Here is a 26,649-nt window from a genome sequence, read left to right on the forward strand (position 1 = left end):
ATGAAACAGTTAAGCCCCCCCCCCCCCCCCCCCCATCTTCTTTCTCTAAACTGCTGCCTAGTTTTCCTTTTCCCCATTGTTGCCTCCCCACACATGCACAAATACATGTTGTCTCTTTGGTAGCGGAGGCATAAAATCTTCTGCTAGAGAGGTTTCTGCCTCGTGATGAGTACGAGACATTTTACTGAGCATGGTTTTCATGCAGCTCTCAGTAACAAGGTGGAGTTCTCTCGAGGGGAGCAGATTATAGGTGAAATTTAGCTGACAGAGCTACGCAGGGACGTGGCAGCATTAGCTGAGCATAGCTTACAGACAGTCTTGAGCAAATCACTGGAATTTCGTCACTGAAGCTAGACTGCATGGTGGGAATGTTTACTGATTGTGTTGCACAAGCATACCTGTTTCTATAAGAAAATTTCACTCACCACGTCGGAATGACGGCAGTACTTGGTTGTGGCCTAGCACAATGTTGAACCTGGTTGAAGCTATTGTGCTGTGGTCGTTAAGCTGTCGTCCCCGAACCTTCTTTTTACAGATTCCCATCTTGACCACCAATCCTGGCTATATAGGGCAGTAATCATCCTAGATAGTAGAACTGTGAGGCTCCACACTTTTCAGTTGTCTGGGTGTCACCATAAGTTACAGGCATTGCTGAAATATATGTTGAAATGCTGGATGTCTAAGTTATAAAATTTTTGACTCCCAGCTTTTACTGGTTGCAGCGCAAAGAATGAGACGGCTAATCAAAAAACCAATAAGCTTTTATACAAGGCACAACGTACCTGTTGGAGACACTATAGTTTCAACTGCTCATGTGTTGTCTGTGTACGGGTGTGAAAATGAGTCTAATGGACTCACTCACAGTTGTATTGAAGTAACCGATGCTTCATGAACACTTGCTGCAACATAATGTCACCGAACCATGGAGTACATTTTTGGAGCACCTTTTCAGCATTAGGGAATCATGTTTTTAAGGAGAACAGAGGCAAGCTCTAGGACGAAAACTTTGAAAAACAGCTAATCTTAAATTCCAATAAAGCTTTCTAGCAACACATCATTGTGCTCTACTTCTGTAATTAGTCCACAAAAAAATGTACCTTTGGAATATCTTCAAGGTAACGAAATACATTTTGTAGGTATTTAGCACTCTACTCAAATACTTTTTCACACAATACTGAGTAACTTAAATACATTTTTGAAGTATCTTGTACAAGTCTGGTTGTTGGCAGCAGCTACGTGGGGCGCAAGTGAGCGTGGCTGCATGAGCCCCATCTTGAAAGCCATCTGCTGTGGGTACAGTGTCTAGGTGCACTGAGGGCTGATGGCTTCATGTACGCTATGTTCTTGCAGCTTAGTTCGTGTGTAAGCGAGAGACAGCATGAAGGGCAATTCACTTGCTGCTGCTCCCGTTCTCCCTCACACCAGTGTTTTGACAGCGAGTGTTCGTAAACTCTGCTTGTTAATTTAGTTAGCAAAGGAATATTTACAAGTTGACATGGCTGATAAAACTAATGTCTTTACTTTGTATAGCTGTCTAATAATTTGCTATTGCATTTGGTGCTTCGCCTTTGGGGCATAACTGCAATGTTTCTTTTTTTTATTCAGGGTCACATTATAGATGCTGTACCTTACTTACTTACTCATTCACAGGCCTATTAGGAGGAAGGAATAAAAAACGATAAAGGAATGGTGGTTCCAGTGCCAGGCCATACAGTGCACTTGCAGTGGCAAAGTGAATGGAGAAAGTATTGGAGGCAAAGAAAGTGTCTTGAATTTTGTGTCCTATCATCTTTTCTGTCTTCTTCCAAGATTTTTCTTTTTCCCCCAAGTGCCTCAGAGGCGATTCCTGCCAGAGTAAAAATATTACTTTATCACAATGTCAGTTTTAATTACCTAGAGTGACCAAAGTTTGGTATATGAAAGTTGTATCCAGAGCGTTGTGGATGAAAGAGTATACTATGTTGAAACGTTCACACTGGCAGTGGTACATGACATAGGTAACCTCCGCTGTCTTAGCCTGCAGTGTCCTCACTCAAGTGTCTTCGCTTAATGTAAAGCATTTTTAGGATCACTCCCCAGGTTTCATTGGCCCAGGTTTCTTCCTCAGTCTGGCCTCACCAACAGCCTGAATAATAACTTTTATTGTGATAGCAATTATATGGACACCCCAAGCGCATTGCTGCCATCGGCATCGCCGTGAGGTTCTGTATAAATTCCAAGCGCGATGACACCATCGCCGCATGCCCTACACTCTGTGTCAGTGAAGGCATGCGAGGGGAGTTGACGATCTTGGCTCAAACTTGCCTCTGCAAGAAGGACAAAGGTGGGCAGGAAACGAGCCATCTTCCATGGTGCAGAGGCACCCAACATTGCTAGGCACTGGGTGGAGGAGAGAGAGACAAAGAGAAAAGGGAGCGGGGACAGCATTCTACTCTGGCTGAAGCTGTGCATGTGGCAGTTGTGTGCAGTTGCCCGGTGGTATCTTGAGAGTGATCTGTCTTGGGGGCAGAGTCTAGGTGCATCGGTGGCTTGTAGCTTGTGTGCTGCGTGTTCTCAGCGCTCACTTTTCATTGAAGTAATAGACATCATGAATGTCACTTTGCTCACTGCTGCTGCCAAGTTTACTCACGACAGACAGCGAGTTTCCATGGTCATTGAGTCAAATATGTTCATGTTTGCTTGTTTGTGTGTGTGACACCATGCTTGTCAATTTAGTTAGTGTGCCTATGTTTACAAGTTTATATGGCCGATAAAACTACTATCCTTACTTCATATAGCAATCCACTAATGTGCTATCGCAATTGATGCTTCACCTTTCAGGTGAAACTACAACTTTTTTTTTCTTTAAAATTATGTGTCCGATGGTGTGTTTCTTTTGACATAGAAACTTTGGCTCAAATGCAACACCCAGCTTATGGGTATGCATCGGTATGCTTCTGATAACAACTTAGCAAGTCCGAGTATCAGAAGTGAACAACACACAAGTCAAAATGTTAGAACATTTTATCACATGCCTTGTGTGGCATATGCTTCACATTAGTATAGATTCCTACAGTGTGTAGGATCTGCCTAACTAAAGCAATCTTCTTGTAATTTGTGGTTACATTTAGCATCATTGGCCTGCTCTGCAATTTTATATTTTACGAGCAGTCACCTCTAAATGTACACAGTACATTGAGCAACCTGTGGTGCAAGCCAAGGCATAAGATGTTCAGTTTAGTGTCCATGGAACAAAGCTCACAAAAAATCTTTGATGGTTTTTTGCAGTCTGGTGGAACATTCACTGGTGGTTGTGTGATCTGTATTACCGACAGAGTCATGTCGTAGTCCATTATACGAGTTTAATGTCAGCGCGAAGTGCAGGGTCACCTCTGTAGCAATAAAAGGGCTAGGCAATGAGGTGAAGTATGTTGAAACTTTTGTTGGAACACTTGTTTCTTTGTACATTCTTCACCATGTCCCTTATTCCTCTGCCACCACCTAACAGTGGCTGCTGCAGTTTTAAATGCAGAAGGACATGGCGTACTTTGAGCATCCAAACTCTTATAGTATGACCCTGCAACACTTTTCAAGTTTACCTTCACTTGCTGCTGTTGTGTTTCAGGCTAAGCAAAGCAGTGAAGGAAGTGTCACGATGCTTGAGCAGCCAGGGCCAGGGACCTTGGGATGCCGCCTTGGTGTCCAGCCTGGATCGAGCCTTGGGTGAGTTGGAGCGCACCCTGACGCTGGGAGGTGGCCCAGAGGGAGACACGTTGCGTGCTTTGGGCGGCCTTACCTGCCTCACTGAACTGCTTGGCTGCCTCTTCAAGTCTACTGTTGAATTGCAGCCAGTTGTGCCTCCAAGGTGAGAATTCCTGCATCTTCCCAAAGGGGATGTCTCCCTTGGCTGCACATGTAGTCTCAATAAAAATGTGTCAGCTGCAAATGTCCTGCAACAGGCCACAGCACTCTTAAAAACAGATTTCAATGTTGCATATGCTATTGTGGGTGCAATTCAGAACCGGAACACGGCATCTAGGTGTTACTTCAGGAAAGTAGTACAGTCAAATGTTGACAGTATAACAGAGTTGTACTTGCAGCAAAAAAATTTTCTTAAATTGCCAATTTTGTTAATTCAAGATTGTAAAGCTTCAGCACTAAAAATAATTTCATTAATTCTCAAAACATTCCTTGTGGCTAGTTCCGTATATACTTATTGAACACACTTTTTTCCCGAAACACTGAAGCAAAGTTGAGGGGTGCATTTATTATGTGGGGTAAACTTTATGGGAACTTTCTGACGTAGCAAGAAATTAAAAGTAAGATGCTAATGATTTGAAAAATGCATTAGATAACTTACTTTTGCACTAAATATACATGTATACCATTTGCAAACCATACAGCATTTTTACTCTGCTTCACTTCGCATCAGAATTGCTAGACTTGTTGTGATCGCTGGCCACTTCATTGACATCGTGGCTCCACTGTGCCTCATCTTCACATCCACTTCCTGTCGTCTGCATTATCACAAGCATCATGTTGAAGCACTTTTTTTTCAGCACTGTTTTGACAAGCACGCTGTATGCACCTCTTTACCGGCTTCTGATCAGACTTTCTGTTTCGTGAAAAGATAGACTCTCTGTCCTGCAGCAGGCATATAATTTGAATTATGGCCCATCGCACGCAGCGAAATCAAAGACAGGCAGAAAAATGAGCAAGTGATTTGCAAATTTGACACTATGTCCGACTTCGCCCACTATGCTGACCAAGCATGCCTTCTTCACTTTCGTGCTGTGCATGCATTGCGCACTCTCATATTATGTCAGAGTAAAGTTGCTGTAAAAGAGAGCAGTTGCAAGTTTCTCGCTTTGTAGAGTCTGCAAGATACCTTTGCACAGGCATTGGCGACAAGCATGCGGTAAGAGCAGGCTGGGCGTCATGCGGTCGCCCTTTCCGCATGCTTGCCGCCAGTGTTCTCTCGTCATGGCTTTGACATTAGCTTCTGTATCATCAAATCCACCACCCTTGCCAGTGTGCCACCCTGTGGATATGCAACCTAAATGTGTTAGAAATCACAATTTCATTTGTGATTTCGGCACACAGCAGTAAGCATCAAAAGTAAGTGTGCTTGCTCTAAACACATGTGCGAGAGTACAAGATCCTAGTCTCCCCAAAAGACAACAGCATGGCTGTTCGATTGTGGGACTACACAGGACCAAAGTTTGTGGTGCAATTATTATGAGGGGTACAACAAAAATTCAAATTTTCAAGAGTAATGTTGAGCGTTGTGTTTATTACATTACTGTGTTCATTACGCAACTACATACGGTATCTTGTCAGTTAGCACTTGTAAGCAAATTGCAAGAAGGATGAGCCATAATGGCACAGCATTGCATGAGCCATAATGGCACGTCGAGTGCAATGCGTTGGCGTGGCTCACGACCTATGAGATTTGGTTGTGTTGCATCGTGAGGCGCTCTAAATCTTGGACACCACGGCTGACCATGCTTAGTGCCGGCAGCTGTCATCAGATGGGACCCACAATTTAAAAACAAAAGCAAAAAATATACAGACATTTTTCTTCCTTAAGAAAAAAAAAAGTTGCCCTTTTGCCCGAAAGGTAAACCATTGATGACAGTAGCAAAAAGGCATCTGCATGAAGTAAAGCTCTCAGTTTTGTTGGTCATACAAATTGCAGTGAGCATTAGTGGGCTAATTAAATTAATAAGCATGGTGTTATGAGTGCACGGGCAAACATGAACATATTTCAGTTGATGATCGCGAACCCTCGCTGTTGTAGTGCTAGCATGATGCAGGGCACTGGCTACGTTGCTTTATTGGAGATGCTCCATGACACACCTCCACTGTAGTCAGTCACAAGTCTTCCCATGTTAGCCTGTATAACCTGCATAACCTGTACCTACAAAACTGAGCTGACTTCCTGCACCGGATCATCACGCACATCGAGCAGACGGAAGTACAGTTAAACCTCGTTATACCGAAATTTCATTGTATTGAAACTCGACTTTTTATGCAAATAAGTACAGTCGCCGATCAATTTTTCTGTCAAGGAAAGGGGCCACAGACTAGTCAAATTTTTCAGACAATCTAAAAAAGCAAACTTGTATGAGAAAACAATTCATTTTATAGAATTTGGAAGTCAGCAACAAATGATACGGTTTCATTCCACATCGTTATCTTCACATCGGCGGTACAAATTAAGAGAAGCCCATTAAGGTGGCTGTTTGGGCATGTTGGTAGGGCATGAATGCAGCTTTTAGCGCACAAGACGAGGACGAAGGAGAGGCTGAGACACGCGAGTGCAGACTTGCACCATTCTTTTATTTTGAAGCAACTGACCATATATATAGCAGAATCTATGACACATCGCGTGTATGCTGCCCGCAGAAAATACCTATCTCTGCGCAAGAAGGATAGCTCCTTGTTAGAAAGGGTGATGGATGGTGTGGTGACACTTGTATGTCAAAACCATCCATTGCCTTTTCCTGCAAGCAGCTATTCTTCTTGCGCAGAGATAAGTATTTTCTGCGGGCGGCGTACACGGGATGTGTCACAGATTCTGCTATATATGTGGTCACTTGCTTCAAAATAAAACAATGTTGTAAGTCTGTGCTCATGTGTCTCAGCCTCTTCTTCGTCTTCGTCTTGTGTGCAAAAAGCTGCATTAAGAGAAGCCAGCAACACTTTCGCGTGCACTCTGCACCCGCGGCTGACAGTGTTGCCCCTGCTGTGATGACGCTATCATGAAAAGTGTCGGCAGCGGGGAAAGAATGCTTTGTCTGCCTCTCGCTCTAACAGGCCACTGAAGCTCAAGATTATTCAATCTCCAGTACTAAACGCGTGGGAAGACCGTCTTGGCATGCCCGCTCTTTGCACACGCGGTAGATTAACTCTAAAGCAGGATGTGTGGCTGCATATGTGCTCAGCCGCACTTACAGCCATGCGCAGCCATAGCCGAGACACGCAGACCTGCGCAAACTTTACCCCCTCCAGTAGTAACTTGTAAATGATGTACAAAACTGCATGAAAATAATTTTTTTCAGCTGGCTGTTTCAATGGAGGTGCCTCCTCGAATGTTGACTGTTAGGTATGATTTGCCATGAAGGGAATAAAATGTTTGTTCTTTCTTGCGTGCTTTCAGGTGCCTTGTGCGGGCATGTAATGTGCTGAAGATATCATGTGAAAAGAGCCCCACCAATTGTGACTACTTGGTTCTGAGTAATCGTGTTGGCTTCCTGCTTGACATTCTTGTACACCGCCTTAATGTGAGTCAGAGTTATCAATTCTTTTGACTTAATGTGAGATCTGAAATACTATTCTGTTATGATCTGATGTGATGCTGCAGATGTTTGTCAAAAGTTGGCTGTGTGAACGGCAAATCCTGAAAGCAGTCTCTGTCGCATTCAAACTGTACACTAGACCATATTTCTTTTGGCACACATTACTAGCACTATTGTGTAACTGTGTGCACTTACTATGTGAGATGAGGGAGCAAGTTTATAATATATTAAAGATTGCTTCGAATACTATTATGTGATATGCTATCTTCAGTCAGGGACATGCAGGGACATGCGCCTTTTGCCTAAAGTTTTCAAAAAAAGATTTTGTGCTTACCTCTGCACTGCATTGCTCAAGTTTTGCAGAGATCAAATTTTGGACTCTACATCATTACAGTGTGACACTTGGTACGGTTAATTGCCTGCTTTTTAAGAAAGAAGTGCAAAGCTGGCTTCGTTTATGGAGATGTAAGCTGCCGCCGTGTTCGTGCAAACATAAACTTGTGTTGCCACCTGCCTGCATCTGCAGAAAGCAGCCGATCATAAAGGGTTGCCACATGTTCCAGAGGAGCATGACTGGCTGATTTCTGAAGTTGCTGGCAGGCGGTCAAACAATTTTATGCTTGTGCTGTCGCAGTGGCAGCCTGCATCTCCATAAACAAAAGAAACTGCACTTCTTTCTTAAACACCAAGGAATTGACCTTGCCAAATGTTACACTGAATGATGTAGACTCCAAGATGCAGTCTTCCTGCAAAATCCTGTTTTGAACGATTTATGCGAAATATGCATGTCCCTGCACATACATGGGCAAAAAACTAAATGAAAGTGCCTTATTTGCTAAAATGTAGTATTATAGAGCCTGACCTTTTCAACTGGCTGCAACTTTTGTTTGCTTTCTTTTGTCAGGTTGCTCTCATCATGTTAAATGATGTTTTCTTCATTTCTGTTGCATTGCACTTACATTTCTTGCTCCACTTTATACACATTACCATATTTTATTATGACTTAGCAATGAGTTGGTAGCAAACATGTACCTGTGAAGTAGCATTGCATCTGCCACTTGGGAAGTTTACATAAGTTGTAGGTGAAGGTCGACATGCCATTGTTGCACCACTTCAAGAGTTCTGTTTGAATTATCAGTTAAAAGAATTACCATGTTGTGTTGTACATCGTTCGTACACCTTTCTGAAGTTGTCGGAAAACCCTTGAATTTGAAGAAAAGAAAAAGAAAGATTCAAAATAACAAGAGATAAACGATGAATTGAAGGTAGGGAGGTTGACCAAGGACGTGCTTAGTTGTCTGCCCTATACTTGGTAAAGGGGGAAGGATAGATAATAAATGATTAAAAAATGCAGATTTAGAGTAACAAACTCTGCATAGGAGCTATGTCATGGACCCTGTCTATTGAGAAACAATCCTAGTTACTTTATTCTAAGAGTGTCACTAAACAGTTGCACCATGTCATGGCCGCAGCCACCAACAACAAACTTTTTTAAATCACCGTTGTCATTGTGGACCTAGATAAAGCCAGATCAAGTGACTAAGCCATGCCACCATTTTGTTGTTTTGCCAGTTTATTGGCACCAGGGTCATCACGGCTTTATTTTTGAGCCTTAGGCTCTAGAAATGCCTGGCAAAAAGTAGGTTTTAACCATTTGGCATTAACACAACGAGTATCTTTGGCAGAAGACGGACACCACTAACCATCATGCCAGAAGGCCATTGACATTATTACAATTAGGAAGTCAACTCAGAAAAGGGACCTAAAGAGATTGAAGCATGTGTCCAACTCAGCTGCTGCTTAGCTGGAAGAAATTGCCGCTAAGGAGATTTTCCTGCTTTTCAGTGTAGGTGTACAAATAAGGTTTGTTTCCTAATCCTTGAATTTTGGTCTCTTTCATCCTTGAAATGCCCTTGAATTTTGAGTCAAATGATCTGTATGAATACTGGCTGGGTGTGCACAGGTCCTTGAAACTCTTGAAAACCCTTGAAATCAAAAAGTATGTTTCAAGGCCCTTTAAAGTGCTGAAATTCTTCTTTTTTTCTTGAAAACCCTTGAATTTCTTGGAGTTGCTCTACCAAGCTCAAGGGCGTGGGATCAAATCCCAGCCATGGTGGCTGCATTTTGATGGGGGCAAAACGCAAAAATGTATGTGTACCTTGCATTGTGAATGTTAAAGAACCCTAGGTGGTCGAAATTAATCCATAGCAGACTCCTTTTACAAGCAATGGTATAAAAATTTAAACCTGGTGCAAGTGCACATGCATTCCACTCCGAACGACTTGCATGGAACTTGGAAAATGTCACAGTGGGTGACAGTGAAAGACATCGGCACTTGGTGCCGGTTCCCCTTCCATATTTACGCCCCTTTTTTCGTGCTTCATTAGGAACTGAAGGGGTCAAGACTGGATATTTGTAGTGTATAGTCACGTGACTGTGAATGTGACAAAATCTATTGAGTTTAATCTAATGGAAGCACACAGTTCTTGTCCGACACCTTCACTGAAAATGCATCTTCATTGCCCTCAGCTTCTGTGGCAGCTGTGGATGGCGGGTTTGCCGCAGAAGTGGCAAACTCACAGCCTAGCCAACAGTTATGCATGTGGCATTACCCCCCTTCCAGAAAGCATAGTCTCTATGCTTCAAATGCGAAAGAGAGGGAAAAAATACAAAGCATGTACACGGCAACACATGAAGTTTGAGAAGCGGAAAGTGTCGTACAAGCGGGATGAAAGCGAGTGGAAATAAAAATGGCCTCATCAACGTGAATCGTATGGTTTCATCATGGAAACATGGACATTGTCTGTTAGCTGTTAGCTGCACACAACGGGATCGCCGAGTCATGTCTTCAGAGAGATCTTTGTAGTTGACCTCGCTGATGTGGTGCAGGGCTCTGTAGGGGCCGAAGTACCAGCACAGTAACTTTTACGACTGGCCACATTGGTGTATCGAGGTCTGTATCCAAACTTGCTCACCGGGTTGGTAGAAAATCCCGTGATGGTGAGCATTGTACCTCTGGGAGTCTTTGCATTGCTGATTCTGCATTCACTCACGTGCAAGCTTGTGAGCTGCGTCTGCGAGTCGGGTAAATTCTTCCGAGTCAATGGTAATGTCATATTGATCGGGTAAGAGCATGGCATCCAGCATGGTGGTTGCCTTACGCCTGTGGAGCAACCAGAAAGAAATGAAACCAGTAGTTTCCTGAGCATCAGTGTTGTATGCGAATGTAATGTAAGGCAAAACATTGTCTCAGTTCTTGTGGCCACTGTCGACATACATGGAATGCACGTCCACAATTGTCTTATTTAACCTCTCCGTAAGACCGTTGGTCTGAGGATGATATGCAGTGCCTCAGCGATGAGCTGTTCCACTAAGCGTCTTGACGTCCTGCATCACCTGTGCTGTGAAAGCTGTATCAAGATCTGCTATGACCAATGTTGGTGCACCATGCCAGAGGGCGATGTTGTGGATGAAAAAGTGTGCGATGTCACTGGCAGTGGCTCACTGAAGGGCTCTCGTTTCGCAGTATTGCATCAAATAATCAGTCACAACCATGATTCAGTGGTTGCCAGCAAAAGTGGCTGTGTTGGTGGTGCAACAGGCTTCAAGAAACCGGCTGGGCGCTGATGCGGAGCCTTTCGGCGTTCGCAGTCGTGGCACGTTTTCACGTAATGTTTGACTTTCTGGACGAGCTTAGGCCAGGCTTTGGCAAATTTGGGCCAGGGTATGCGCGAATCCCAAATGGCCTAAAGAGGGCTCATAATGGCAGGCGGACAGAATATCGCCATGCAGAGAGGATGGAACATCAAGGAGATGTCCAGTCGCCTATGTGTAGTTCTTTTTCTACAACACTTTGCTGTAGAGACAGAACGAAGATAGTGAACGTGTGAATGTTCATAGAGGATGCGAGCTGTCACCTTCAAGGTAGTCAATAAGTTGCCCGAGTTCTAAATCGTCCCACTGTTGAGCCAATTCAGACATATTGACAGCACAGAGGAAACGACTGTCGACGGTATCACTTGACACCTTTGCAAGTGGAAGGTGCGAAAGATAGTCAGCATCAGTGTGCCTCTGGCCAGATTTGTAAATGACTGTTATGTCAAATTCTTGAAGAAGGCACCACCTTGTGAGATGTCCTGAAGGGTCTTTGAGGTTTGCTAGCCAACAAAGGGCATGATGGTCAGTAACCACTCTCAGTAAATATGGTCAATATATTGGTCAGTAAATATGGTCAGAAAATGGTAGTAAATATGGTCAGTAAATTGGTCAGTAAATATGGCCGGAACTTAGCTATTGCAGGCTCGCCAGTCTTTGACAGTACCTGGCAGGCTTGCCAAGCACTTGGCAATAGCTTGGGGATGCTCACCATCCTGGGGTCAATGTGTGTCTGAGTGAAACCTAGGAAGGCCCATCTGGTGGTATGGGCACTCTTGGTATAGGTGACCTACTTCACCACAATTATAGCAGAGTGGCCGGTTGTCTGGAGTGCGCCACACACTGGACTTGTGCACGTTTAGGTTTGGGCTTGTGGAAAGCAGAGGGCTTGAGAAGTACTGTGTCGGCTGTTGCAAGGATTGACGGGACGGGTATTCGACTGCCAGCATAGGAGCTCTTAAGTCTTTGGCGTACGTCAGGAGAGGGACTGCGGCTGGCGGTGTGACCAGTGGTTGCACCAGCTGTCTGACCTCTTTGCAAACCACATCACTTAAAGCAGTCGCATGGGATTGAGGAGTCACTGCATGAGCGTGTTGAAGCTTCTCCCACAGATTACCGCGCATTAGTTTCCTAAAGGTCGTCAAATCAGAGGTTGCCATGTACGACAGAATAGATGCAAAGTTACTTGGGCACTTGTACTGCGACGACCGCTGTCATAGCATATGCTCCATCATTGTAGTGTCGTTGAGGAATTTGGCTACAGTACCTGGTGGATTGCGCACTAGACCTGCGAACAACTGGTCTTTCACACCCTGCATCAACAAGCATATTTTCTTTTCTTCTGTCATTCCATAATCAGCTTGCTGGAACAGCTGCGACATGTCCTCAATTAATGTTGCGATGCTCTAATTTGGTCTGGAATTGAGATCATGTTCTGCTTGCTCTTTCCGGTCTGAACTTCTGTAGATATTGTGCAGCTTGCCGCAAAATTCTTGCCAGGTCGCCAAACTAGCTTCATGGTTTTCAAACCAGATGTGCACCCAGTCCTCGAGGGCAAAGCAGATATACCGGAGCTTCCAGTGGCCATCCCATTCATTGACGCTGGCAACTCGATTGTAGCGGTCCAGCCAGTCCTCAACATCCTCGAAAGTGTCACTGTGAAATGACCTTGTTTGTGGTTCGTGGCATGTTGAAAATACACGGAGCAGGCGGAATGGTGGTCTCTCCAGTCTGGCTAGCCATTGAATTTGTTGTCGTGGTTTTACATTTTACTGAGAGAGGGTCCAGTTCTGGTGGTAGCGCTAGTTACTGCCGGCTGTGCCAAAGGTCAGCGTGAAAGGTGTCACGATTGAAGTTGGGAGCTTCCTGTTGGTTGCAATGTGTGGAATAGTTTACCCACCACCTTCACCAGTCACATTACTATATATATATGGCAAAAGCAATTGAGTTTAATCTAATGGAAACACACAGTTTCTGTCCGACACCTTCACTGAGAGTGCATTTTCATCGTAGTTGACAACCAGTTCACTTCGTTGTCCTTAGCTACCGCAAAAGTCCCAGACTCACAACACAGCCATCTGTTATACATGCGGCAATATATTTCTGTATTTCTAGTGAAGTAAAGCTATCTATAGTGTTTTGGAAATGTTACAGTAAAGAAATCACTATATGGGATGCCTCTCTGCACTCTTGAAAGAACTTTGACAGGGTATTTAAAGTCCTTGAATATGCTTTAAGTTTTGTCTCTGAAGCCTGTATGAACCCTGCATCTTATCACAGTGTGAAAACGCTGCCTCCCATAGACATGTCTAGTGCTAGTCATGTGAAATATTCATCATCACCAGCCTATTTTATGTCCACTGCAGGACGAAGGCCTCTCCCTGCGATCTCCAATTACCCCTGTCCTGCGCCAACTGATTCCAACTAGCACTCACAAATTTCCTAATTTCCTTACACCACCTAGTCTTCTGCCTTCCTCTACTGCGCTTCCCTTCTCTTGGTACCCATTCTTTAGCCCTAATGGTCCAACGGTTATCTAGCCTGCGCATTACATGACCTGCCCAGTGCCATTTTCTGCGGCCATTTTCTCTTAATGTCAATTAATGTCAATTAGAATATCAGCCATATCCATTTGCTCTCTGATCCAAACCACTCTCTTTCTGTTTCTCAAGGTTATGCCTAGCATTTTTCATTCCATCGCTCTTTGCACAGTCCTTAACTTGTTCTCAAGTTTCTTTGTCAGTCTCCAAGTCTCTGCCCCATATGTCAGCACCGGTAAAATGCACTGATTGTACACCTTCCTTTTCAATAATAATGGTAAGCTTCCAGTCAGGAGCTGACAATGTCTGCCATATGCGATCCAACCCATTTTTATTCTTCTATGAATTTTCTTGTAATGATCAGGGTTCCCTGTGATTAATTGACCTAGGTAAACATACTCCTTCACAGACTCTAGAGGCTGACTGGCGATCCTGAACTCTTGTTCTTTGGAAAGATTGGATGCGCTTTGTAGACGATCACAAGGAAGAAGACAGGACAGGCGCAATTTAGGAAGAAGACAGGACAGGCGCAATCCTTGTGATTTGCAATCCTTCTTCCTTGTGATCGTCTACAAAGCGCATGCAATCTTTCCAAATACAATGAACCAACTTGCCCAACAACGCGTTCTGCTAAACTACATATCTTGTTCTTTTGCCTGGTTATTCATCATTATCTTTGTCTAGTGCATATTAATCCTCAACCCCACTCTTACTCCCTCTGTTAAGGTCCTCATTCATTTGTTGTAATTCATCAGCAGTGTTTCTGAATAGAACAATGTCATCGGCAAACCGAAGGTTGCTGAGGTATTTGCCGTTGATCCTTACTCCTCAGCCTTCCCAGTTTAATAGCTTGGAATATTTCTTCCAATAACGCAGTGAATAACATTGGAGAGATTCTGTCTCTTTGTCCGACCTCTTTCTTTATAGGTATCTTCCTACTTTTCTTGTAGAGAATTAAGGTAGCTGCGCAATCTCTGTAGATATTTTCCAGGACATTTATGTAATCAGTCTGTACTCCTTGATTACGTAATGCCTCTATGACTGCTGGTATCTTTACTGAATCGAACGCCTTTCCGTAATCTGTGAAAGCATTATATAGAGGCTGATTGTACTCTGCGGATTTCTCTATTACCTGATTGATGACATGGATGTGATCATTGTAGAGTATCTCTTCCTGAAACCTGCCTGTTCCCTTAGTTGACTAAAGTTCAGTGTTGCCCTTATTCTGTTGGAGATTATCTTGGTGAATATTTTATATAATACTGGGAGTAAGGTAGTGGGCCTATAATTTGTCAATTCTATAACGTCTCCGTTTTTTTGAATTAGTATAATGTTTGCATTTTTCCAGTTTTCTGGGACCCTTGCAGTCAATAGACACTTTGTATAGAGAGTCGCCAGTTTTCTAAGCATTATGTCTCCTCCATCTTTGATTAAATCGACTGCTATTCTATCTTCTCCTCCCGCACTTCCCCGTTTCATGTCTTGCAAGGCCCTTCTGTCCTCATTGGTAGTTATTTCATTTCATTTTCATTTCATTTATTTACCCTAAGGGCCCAGCATGGGGCATTACGTTAGGTTATAGGAGGAGTTTCTGTATCCTGTTCATTACTGTTTCGAATGGAGTTATCCTGAGTCCTCTGGGTACTGTACAGGTCACTATAGAATTATTCCGCTGCTTTTACTGTAGCTTTGAGATTGCTGATGATATTACCCTGCTTATCTTTCAGACATCTTGGTTTGTCCTGTGCCAAGTTTCCTTCTCACTGATTTCAGGCTGTGTCTAATTCTTTCGGCTTCAGTCTTTTTCACGTTGTAATTTCGAATATAACTTATTTTCACCTTGTTGATCAGTTTTGACAGCTCCGCGAATTCTATCTTCTCTTGAGTTGAACACTTTCTTTCTTTGTCGTTTCTTTATTAGGTTCTTTGTCACTTGGGAAAGCTTGCCTACTGGTTGCCTTGGTGTTTACCCCCCACTTCAGCTGCTGCCTCTAAAACCAGCCTAGTTACGGTTTCATTCATTACCTCTATGTCATCTTCATCAGTCTGTTCTAAGGCTGCATATTTGTTTGCAAGCACCAGCCTGAATTTGTCTGCTTTTACCCTTACTGCCTCTAGGTTGACATGTTTTTTCTTGACCAATTTTGCTCTTTCTCTCTTCAAATTGAGGTGGATCCTAGCTCTCACTAACCTATGATCACTGCACTTTACCCTAGCTGTCACTTCTATATCTTGCACTATGCTGGGATCGGCAGAAAGTATGAAATCAATTTAATTTCTTGTTTCACCATTAGGGCGTTGTGTAAATATCGTGTAAATGAAAATGACATCGCTGCACACAGATATGCTTGCCTGTAACCAAGACATTCCAGGGCCACAATTTTCTTGCAGTGCCTTTTATGCTATTCCTTTTCATACTTTTTGCGCTTTGTCAGTGGTCGGAGCAATGCTCTGCATGTGTTACCAATGAGATCAGCCGATCATGAATGGTGGATGATAGAAGTGGCAGAGAATCAAGCAGAAGGCATTGCTACACTATTGTGACCTGTATTTCAATCATCGATACAGATAGACCAAATTGTCATTGGCGACTACAAGGCTTCACTAGTTTGTTTCACGGAGGTGCCAGCGACACGGCTGATGACCAGTTCGGCAACATATGAAAACAAAATGTAGCTATTCCTGCTCAACTTAGTGGCAAAGTTAGCACATGGACATGCAGTCGGAGTCCAATATTTTGTTTGTTCTTACATACATTAAATCTGGGGCTAGTAGTGGCACCTGGGGCTGTCCATTTGGACATGGCTGATTAAGCCATGTCCAAATTATTAATCGATAACTGTGTATAGCTGTTAATGCATTGTTTTAATTCATATTGCATTTTGTTGTTTTCTTTTTTGGGTTTTCATTTGCAGCCCTTTCCAACACTGCAACATCTCTTGTGTAGGCTCATGCTAGGTTTGTACAAACATATGCAACCATGATATTTACTGTGAATTGCACGGAGTTATACATTTTGATGACCGAACTAATTCTTTTATAGCTTCCACAACATTGCATGCTAAGTTAAAATGGAGTACAGTATAGCAGTTTTATGCAACAGGGCACTTTTGTAGTAAGAATACATGCTTCAGTTTGTATTTTTGCTTTCAACTTTTACTGAGTATTATTTGGAATGGAAAATGAATTTAAGGTCCCTTTTGGCATTAGTGTAGAATTTATATTTGATAACCAAGAAAGGGATGCGTTTAGGATTACGCTGCTGTTTTAACTCTATCTCTTTGTACTTGGTGACGATGGCATATTGTCAGTGGTATGAATCGCAAAATCTTTCAGAGTTTTGGTGTATCAGGTGATAGTATTCCGTGGTCAGCGGCACCAGTCACAGCACTCTACCAAACACAACGACCTCGCATGCAAACAGATAATGCACCCTTTTCTTGCTCTCCAATGCATACGGAAACATCTGAGACATCGAAACATTTCTCTGCTGTTGCTGTGCTCACAAAACTCAGTTTATTAAGTTTGTCTGTGTTGTGTTAAACTAGAGTTAGCATTCTTTGGGGCGACTTTTTGCGTCACTGATTGTTGATAGATGAAATCGGTACTGTCAACTGTGAAAAAAAAGACAAAGTCGCTGCTGTAAGCAAATATTTTCTACAGCCAACATATGGATTCTCTAAGAGATGCAACTTGAAAGGCCATACATTGCAATGGCCTCGTGGCTGTTGTGGTCAATGGCTGAGAATGAGGCTTTGGGTTTAACTTTCAGCTGCGACGGCAGAATTTTGATTGGGGAGCTATGCAAAAGCACTTGTGTACTTAAATCTTGGTGTTTAACAAGAACGTCTCGTGGTTTAAATTTAATCAACCTGTCCACTATGACACCGTTTATAACCTACTGTTAAATGTTTTAACTTTACTCCGTACCGCCCCCCCTCCCTCCTTTTTTTTTTAACCATATCAGTGTGTTTCCCTGTTGTAGGCCTTGTAGTCAAGCTACAAGAATATAAATTTTTATCACATTTGCTGTTTTCGAAAAACGTTATGCAACTTGTAGTACTAGGCTGCAGACTGAATTGCCCTAGACATTGTGATTTCAAAAGAAATGTCATTGTCCACGTCTTGCAAGGGAGGCTCACCCATGTTGTCCAACTATCCTGTACCATGTTCTTGCACTTCCTGCACAGCTCATTGTTCCAGATGACTGGGCTCCAAGCGCTGGCAGCTGCTTGGAACCTGGCCAGGATGCAACAGTTGCTGCTATGCTGGGACTTATACGGGCAGCACTGAAAGGCGTCACTCACACAGACTCTGAGCTGATGGCCAACGAAGACTATGTTCACAGATTGCTCGATGTTGTCAGGTATGTGGGTTAGCGTCACAAGATTTTTCTTTTGTGATCAGAATTTAAAGGACGCAAAAGGAAGGCACAAAGCCAAATTAAACTGACAGGATGCACTTCTGATCTTGCATATCGTTTACCATCACTGACAGTCAATATTTAGTGCACCTACTGTTGTGGCCCAGTGAGTAGGGTGCTGCTGCTAAGTGTGAGGGTGACGGCTTGATTTCTGGCCCTAGTGACTGCATACTGATGTGGTTGCAATGCAAGAACACTTGCGTTCTGAGCTACTGGGACTTAAAATGCAACAGAATGTGGCACCATGTGTTATTCCACCATGTACAGTTCAGACCAGATATAATGTAACTGCTTATAGTGCAGGACACGATATAGTGAGGTCTTTTCTGAATGCCATTTTATCCTCCCATGGAACTCAATGTACTGTATGCATAGCACTTATAGTGCGGCTGCGTGAGGCGAAGTACCTGTTATAATGTTAATGGCGGGAAATCTCGGACAAATGAGGCAGCGAGCGCACTTCTCAATGAGGTATGCTGGTCGAGTAGAGAGCGACGAGGGTGATGTGGAAGAGAAAGAAAAGACGCAGAGTGAGATAACAAACAAGGAATGGAGAGGAGGGTGGGGGGAGGGATGTGGCATCAGCGGGCTGGTTCCATGGGGGCACAGGGGCTGCCTAGGCGATAGAGATGCCTTTTGCTGCGGCCACTTGTCAGCCACGTGCAGTCTGCATCAAATGTATGTGCATTGCCACTCTATGGCTCTTCAGTTTGTGTGCAGAAAGCAAATACAGTCACTGGCTGATTTTTTTAAGCCCTGACAGGGTTGCAAGAATGTCTGAATTATCGAGCAGGCTGATACAAGGCCAGTTAACTCCAGTACCACAGACAGATTGGTTGAGGTTGCAAGTGTGTTTGGCATTTGCCCATCGCGCAGTGCAGATAACATGCATGCAACCTTGACTCTGCATCACGGTCACTTCAAACTGTGTCCCACAAATTCCACATTTAGGAATGTCGTCCACACACAAACTTTTGCCGTTCCTACCAGCATGTGCACTTACCAACTTCGCTATATGTGTTTGGGGTTTTTGTCAGCTGATTGCCAGTAAACCCTCCTTCACGTGTGCTGCCGTTAGGGCAGCCTCTGCGCATCATCTGGTGCGAAATCGTTATGTATTCGTATATGGCTATGAAAATATACTAAGGGTAATTATATCAAACTTTCTGTCATGGCATGCCACCCTACACCCTTGGCTAGCGCCAGCTCAACGGGAGTCAGCAGTCAAAGTTGCGGTTTGGTACAGATTGAATGAAATGCTATGCAGTGACAGTACGACACTTGAAGAAATAGAAGAACCACCTCGCTAACGAAAGGTAGGGCACATTCTAGTCGTATGCTTCAATTCCCAGACACGCGCAGCTGCTTGGGCTATAATCAAGTTCCAGCACAATGAAGTCCACTTCAACGAAATTTTTGCTGCAACAAACATTCTTTCATTCCCTGTCAATGTCCCATAGAACGTAATGCGCTGAAATTTCCTCCAAAACAGAACTACTTCGCAGACACATTTTTACTTCACCAAAGTTTTTATAGATCAGACGTGAGCAAAATTATTTAAACTGTAGCTCATCGAAATCCCTAAAACTGTTTTTTTTCATGCCTCAACAAACCATCGACCTTGATAGTATGAAAAAACACACACACGCACATACTAGTGCTGCTGGTGCCATGACGCAACAAAAACAAAACAGAAAGCCACCATGCGGTGTTGGTGATGGTGATACAACACGCACAGGCTTACGCAGCCTCCAGTACTAAATGCACGGGAAGCCAATGCACGTGATGCCATGCCATCTTGGCACACCCACACTTAGCATACGAGGCTTATTTCCTCAAAACAGTGTGCATGGGCTGCATATGCGCTCTGCTGCACTGACAGCCTTGCACCGCCAGGGCCACGTGCCAACCTCCCCCACATTGCCTCTCCCACCCCTCCCCCTTACCCTTCACTCACGTGGGAAGACTGCACTCATCTAGCCACCATACTTCTCAGCTCACCCTTGCATGCTTTCACTCACACCTAAAGCATACAGTGCGCAAGTTGCAAGGGATCTTATCACAACTTGGACTTTATACAGAACATGGCGCTGCTCTACTTCATCGGCCACTCCTGGTGCGCGTGTGCAATTTGAGAGGTGTGTTCGCAAGCAGCTGCCTTTAACCCAACCATTTGAACATGTGCGTCCACGAAAGTTTCTATTTCTTGTCTTGGTATTGCTTCGCGGTGGCAGTAAAATTTTGCTATGTTGGGGGGGGGGGGGGGGAATCGTGTTCAAATACATATCATTATATTGAGGTTCTAAATACATGGTGTTCTGTAAACAAGTAGTTATAAAAGATCATATACTTTCATTATAGGGAGAATTGCATTATATTGAACTTTGTTATAACAAGGTTTAGCTGTATAACAAGAACTATTTGAATGATAATTGTTGATTTAATTATTTGTCATATCTGTGAACTTTTTGCTGCTTTTAGTGGCTTGCAAAAGGTATATTAGAATAATTCAAATACTAGCTTGCTTTTCAAGGCATGTTCCCACTGTCAATGCTTACACAGTGGCCCGGAGTATGTTCTTAAATAGTTTTATTTTCCTGCTTAATTTTGCTGGACATGATGTTTAGTGTTTGTGTGTAGTGCAAGGGCAATAAGGAGAGGCAAAAGTTAAGATGCCCCAATTGTACCGGGTGCGTGAGATATTTGAGGATATGGCTTCAAATCACCATAGACACTAATATTCTCATTCTATCTGTCTAGGCCTTTACATCATCCACACCAACCACTTTGTCACAGAGTAACTAACACATTTATTCCAGGACATCTGTCCTTGCTTCAAGTTTCAATCTGATGCTGGAGATGAAGTCGTACATTTACATAGTTGCCTTACATGCCAACCACAGCGACTTAGAGATCGTCACCTTCTTGAATGTCGTGAAATGGTTTGTTTTCTGGATAATTCAAGAGTTCGTGGCTAGTTATGACCTCCAACAATGACAGTTAAACGCTGCCAGTGGTCAGGTGCCATTCAGACTATTTAATTTCTCCAGCAGGTGAAGGTCATGATCAGTGAGAACACTGAAAAACCAATTATAGCCATTGTGAAGTAGCTTTAAGTGACAGAATCAACAGCCAAGCTTCCTGGGCATGATTTTCATAGGTGCCACTCATAAGTTATGTATTTTCTTGTGTCCACAGTGCCTGTGTCACCAAAAAACGTCTGGTTGCAAACTGCTGTGGCCACATCAACCTTAATGTGGCATCCTAGTTCCAAATATCTAAAGCTGGACTCTGCTATGTTTGGCAGGCGTCACTGAGAGAGACTTGACAGCCACATAGTGATAAAAACTCCCTAAAGCCAGCTGTTGTGAAAGTGCTGCTCTACATCAACACGCACTATCTGATCAGAGTACATAAAAATTATTGAAGCCGAGTTCAGTCTAAAATAAACAAGAAAAGACAGAACAAACAATGAACTTATGATGTTGACAAAAACAATGCCCCAGAGCGATGAACGCTGTTGCCCAAATGCTGGTCTGTGACAGTGCGTGTCCAAACGTCAGTGTAATGTATAAAGTAAATAAAAAATAAAAGAAATTTAAAAAATTTTAATTAAAAAGACGCAACAAACAATGAAGTTACGTTCTTGTGCCTTTATTCAACCAGTATAGCATAACCACCATATAGAACTTAATATAGCTATTGAGCAATACAGCTTTGCTGGTCTTTCATCTTCACATAGTCGAATGGCTCTGATTTTTTTTTTTTAATCTTGGCGCTTGGTGTCTTTGACTGCAACACTCCTGCTTATTTACGCTTTACTTTCTTGTGGAGCTTTCTTCTATCATGTTTCATCATGTATTGTGGCACCTTTCACTGTACGGACGAGTTTATGTGCAGATCAGAAAGGTTATAAGTTTTTGCATGTAGCTTATACCAGAAACAAGTGATTAGAAATAAGTGGTATTGTAACGTGGGGGTGTTCATGTTCATGAAGCTTCACTTTCTCAACCCTTTGTTCATTTCACTGATGTAATGCTTACTTTTGTCTTGTGGCCTGCCTCTGCAGCTATTCCGTTAGCATCGGAACCGTGGACAAGCTTTCTCAATGCGTGGGCAAAGTGCGTGGCTCTGATACCCCTCAGTTGACAGAGTTTCTAGTGGAGGCATTGGAGTTTGTTGCCTGCCTGGCCTGCATCATCACAAAATGGTTGGTGTCTGTTTTGGCTTGTTTCAAATATAAACAACTCCAATTAAGACAAACTCAATTAAGCTGAATTCTGGGATATACTGAACAATGTGAGAATGTTTGGTTATTTTCCCATAGACTTGCTATAAAAAAAAAGAAAGAATGTTTAATAATAAAAACTGCTTCACATATACTCTGCGGTTAAAATGAACTTTTGCAGTGATCACCAGCACTGGCGATCCCACGCGGCAGGGATTCCAGTACTGGCAGGGCAACCGCCGGGCAATCACGGGACATGATAGACAAAACAATAACAACCACGATCCCTGGCACAGCGACGTAAAGTTGATCTAGTAGTACTTGTCAGCTGCACCCAAACCACAAGAAATACCAAGCCAAGCCACTAAACTCTAAAGGATGCATTTGCGATATTTGTCATGCGAGTTCCGTTCCCTCTTATTCACCATTTATGGCCGGCTGATCCTTTTAACCCTTTCGCTGTCACGGGCGTACCGGTACGTCATTGCGCTTCCCCCCCACGGTGTCACTGACGTACCGGTACGTTCTCTATCGTGCGTTCAAAATTTCGCGCCTGAGCGCAAAGCTGGCGCTCCTGAATTGGCCATGCCATCTGTTGACTCTTTCTACGAGTTCGTATATTCTCCCCGACCTGTGTTAACCCATGTATTGAAGAGTACGGTGCGACTGCCACTCCCCACTTTCTCTTTGCTGAGTGGCGCGGTGGCTCCACGTTCGCTGGATCCTTGCGTCGCGCGCGTGTGGTTATGGGTTCAAGGGTTGTTCTGCCATCTCCGCTGGTTTGAAGGTTTTTATTTTTCTTCTGTTGGTGTGCCTGCTACGCCGCGTCAAGTTCAGGCGCACGTGCCGTTGCCTCTCCGAAAAGGGTGACTCGATTGCTGCTTTCGCTGTCTCGCCGAACCCTCGCTTCCGGCTTGCAGCAGTAAACGTAAAGCCCTTCGAACTTTGTTTAGCCTTTTTCCATCTCCCTCTGTCTTCTTGATCACGCAACATCCCATTTCTCTCCGTTGTGCGGGCGACTGAAAGCGCATCCTCCCAGCGCGCGGTTACTTTCGGATGGCTGAGCGCGCGGGACCTTAATTCGTCTGCTCATTGGTGCGGTGGCTCAATTCCGATTTAGAATACGAGCCGAGCTCGGATTCGGACTCGGACAGAGTCGCATGCGAGGAAGAGGGTTCCGCATCGTCAGATTCGGATGTTGAACGGATTTTATAATCAGGTTGATGATGATGATGATGTTTACTAACAGCAGCTGCAGAACACTGAAATGTGCATATAGCATTGACTACATTATTTGTATACTAATCATAATCAAAAATAAATTGCTATGTTCATTCCCTGTTATGCTCGTTCCCTGAAACCAAGCCGACACTGGGGGTGCGTCACGGCCAGAAAGGTCCGACAGCGAAAGGGTTAATACCACATGTGGAGTGTTGCTGTGACCATCGATGAAGTGTGAAAAGCATGAAATCAAAAAGGCATCGTTAAAAAATTGCAGCCACAGACTGTCTAACCCGAAAGCAAGCGTATGTGCACGTATTAAGGTGTTGGCAAACTTGGGCTGTATTTTTGGACGATTGCTTTTGAAGATATGATCACTTTCACATTATTTCGTGTGACTGTTCCTGGGCGTGTCAATGGGCAGCAGTGCTTTCGCATGGTGATAAGATGCTTGGCACTATGCCATAAATGCTGTCACTCGAAAAGGCTGATGCATCTTGTGCTAGTCATGCGAAATTGAAGGTATCCCCGACAGTGATGATACGAGAGTACAGCACAATTTTTTGGCCACTTGTGGAACAAAGACCCTTATCTTCTGGCAAATAACCAAGCTATTAAATAACAAAGCTATTACAATAACCAAATAACCAAGCTATTAACGACTCATCACAATTAGATGCCATATTCATTGATTTTGTGAAGGCTTTTGATAAGGTAGCTCATAACTATTTATTAATGAAGCTTTGCTATATTAATATAAATAGTAGAACTAAAGATTGGATAAGTAACTTCTTAACTAACCAATGCCAATTTGTAACTACTAATAGATTTTCTCCTCCACAATCACTTGTAAAATCCGGGGTGCCGCAGGTCTCTGTTTTGGGACCAATCTTATTTCTGATATACGTCAACGACATCAGTAATAATGTTAAATCTACAATAACACTATCTACAGAAGGTTGCGAAATTTATAGACAAAAAATCAGCTCTTCTGACACTGACACTTTGCAATCTGACCTCGCAAAAATTACTGACAGGTGTAAACAGTAGCAAATGGAAATAAATGTTTCAAAAACTAAGGTTATAGCTTTCAATAGAGCTTGTAACCCGAGGCTTACGCAAAACTCGATGGATGGCTTCAGTATTGCACATGTGCATACAATAAACTACTTGGGAATTCATTTATCTTTAAACGTTTCATGGAATCAACACATCGAAGCGATTACTAGCAGCACATGTAAAACCCTTGGCTACATTAAGTGTAACCTTTACTTTGCAAATAAGTCTACTAAATTATTAGCCTATACGACGCTGGTTTGTTCAAAAATGTCTGCTTTCCTTGCTTGTATAGTAAAAGCTCGTTAATTCATAACTAGTTAATTCGAAATTTCGGATAATTCGTAGTAGCTGCCGCAGTCCATCTAACAATGTATTGAAAGCAATATGTAACACATCCCGCTAATTCACACTGAAATCCGCACGGCCACTGATAATTTGAACTCTGCACCATCATGGATGGGGAGAGTGCTAATGCATGGGAGCACGTTGCTGACACTGGTGTTGCCGTGTAGGCCGCGCAGCTTTGCTTTTTCCATGAGTGGCAAGGGCAATAACATCGTCGCCACGCACCGTGTTCTCTGTGTACAAACGAAAGCATGCGAGGGTGAGCCGGCGAACGGGGCTCAATCTCACGTGTGAGAGAGAGAAAGGCAGGGCAGAGTACACCGTCTCCTGTCGCATGCGAGGCATGGGGGTGAGGCGAGGGAGATAGGGGGGAGATGTTCTTCTGCGGCGGCTGCTGCTGCTTACAGCATGGCCATGCAGGCGTTGTATGTTGAAAGTGATCAGCAACGTGGCCAAATTGCACGCCCACGTGGGCCTCATCTTCAAAGCGATCTACAATGTTTGCAAAGTGCGCGTAGTGCCGGTAGCCTCATATGTGATGTGCTTTCTACATTTCGTTCGCGTTGAAGCGAGAGCTGTACAAAGGTAAATTCGCTCGCTGCTACTGCCGCATTTCCTCACTCCAGCGCTTTTCAGTGAGTTTCCATGGTCATCGAGCGAGATGTGTTCCTGCTTACCTGTGCGTGCGTGACACTGTGCTTGTTAATCTAGTTACTAAGCAAAAGTTTACAAGTTTATGTGGCTGATAAAACGACTATCCTTACTTTGTATAGTTATCTACTAATTTGCTATCGCAATCAATGCTTCGCTTTTCTTGCAAAACAGCGCCATTTTTTTTTTTCACTCTGCACAGGTCAGCATGAAAAACGCGCAGGTGGAGCAAGAGCCATCTCAATGTTGGGCACGTTGGACCGTGCTGGCCGTGTCCAGTTACGTTTGCTGCGCCAGTGCTTCGAAGTATAGATGTTGTTGTTCGTGTCAACATGACATAGCGTGTGTACGTGCATGCACACACCACGTCAGACTATATACTATGTGCCTTAACCGAGCAATATTTTTCTCTGACTTTCATTAGTTCGAAGCATCCCAATTTTCATAGCATCCCCATGGAATTAGAATTAACAGGCTTTTACTCTATATCTTTCCCATGTTTCAGAGAAGAGGTCCCGTATCTTTGCTAGCCACAGAATTAGTATACTTTGCTTGCTGCTTCATATGCTGTGCCAATGCCATGTTGCGCCCACGATGTTCTTTTAATGTGAAGTATTCTCTCAGTCAAGCCAGTTTTCCATATCTGGTTGTCTTCATTCAACAAGAGCCTTGATGCGTTCAGCCTTCACTGGAAAAAGAGCGCTTTGGGATGGCCAAGCTAAAGGCACGGATTATAGTCTGGCTTAAGATAGACGTGATCCACGTGTGGCACAGTTATTCTACATTAGTGAAAATTGGAGGCTCTACGTTATAGTGGGGCTGGCGTGGGAATAGAACATGTCCCATTGCATGCCGGAGCAACTGGAACAGGTTGCATTGTGCGCTAGCTTGGCTGACCAGCAGCATGCTGACCTATATACAGTTTGGGTTCACCTATGCGAGCGTATTGAGTTTATGCTTTCGATAAACAACAAAGCACCCACTTGCCGTGCACTTTTGCTTTTGCGCTGTGGCAGCAGCTGATCGCTGCGCTTTTGCAGGTCATGTTTAAAGCACAGGGTAAAATTATAGCGCTCTTAGGGTCTTCAGCATAATGTATCCGACTTCACTGGCAGCTTCCTGGCATGCTGTAGAAACGCCGAACTCGTTGACCGATCAGACAACTGCCACCATCTATAGTAAAAGATAAGTGGCTGAGGCTTGGCATGGTCGGGCTAGAAGGGCTTGGTGCTAAGTGCACGTAAACGC

At 43.6% G+C, this 26,649-nt stretch overlaps 1 protein-coding gene across 6 annotated transcripts in view; it reads left to right on the forward strand.

Annotated features, from left to right (window-relative positions):
* Positions 1–26,649, forward strand: part of ssp3 (short spindle 3) — a 259,626-nt gene that overhangs the window by 86,163 nt on the left and 146,814 nt on the right. For all 6 annotated transcript variants that reach the window (XM_055076977.2, XM_055076978.1, XM_055076979.1 and 3 more), the window contains 4 exons: positions 3,605–3,844; positions 7,142–7,265; positions 17,665–17,840; positions 21,967–22,107. In XM_055076977.2, coding sequence (XP_054932952.1) covers positions 3,605–3,844; positions 7,142–7,265; positions 17,665–17,840; positions 21,967–22,107 — 681 coding nt within the window. The remainder of the gene's footprint in view (positions 1–3,604; positions 3,845–7,141; positions 7,266–17,664; positions 17,841–21,966; positions 22,108–26,649) is intronic.

The sequence above is a fragment of the Dermacentor andersoni genome, chromosome 2 (assembly GCF_023375885.2).
Source record: "Dermacentor andersoni chromosome 2, qqDerAnde1_hic_scaffold, whole genome shotgun sequence".
Lineage (NCBI taxonomy): Eukaryota > Metazoa > Arthropoda > Arachnida > Ixodida > Ixodidae > Dermacentor > Dermacentor andersoni.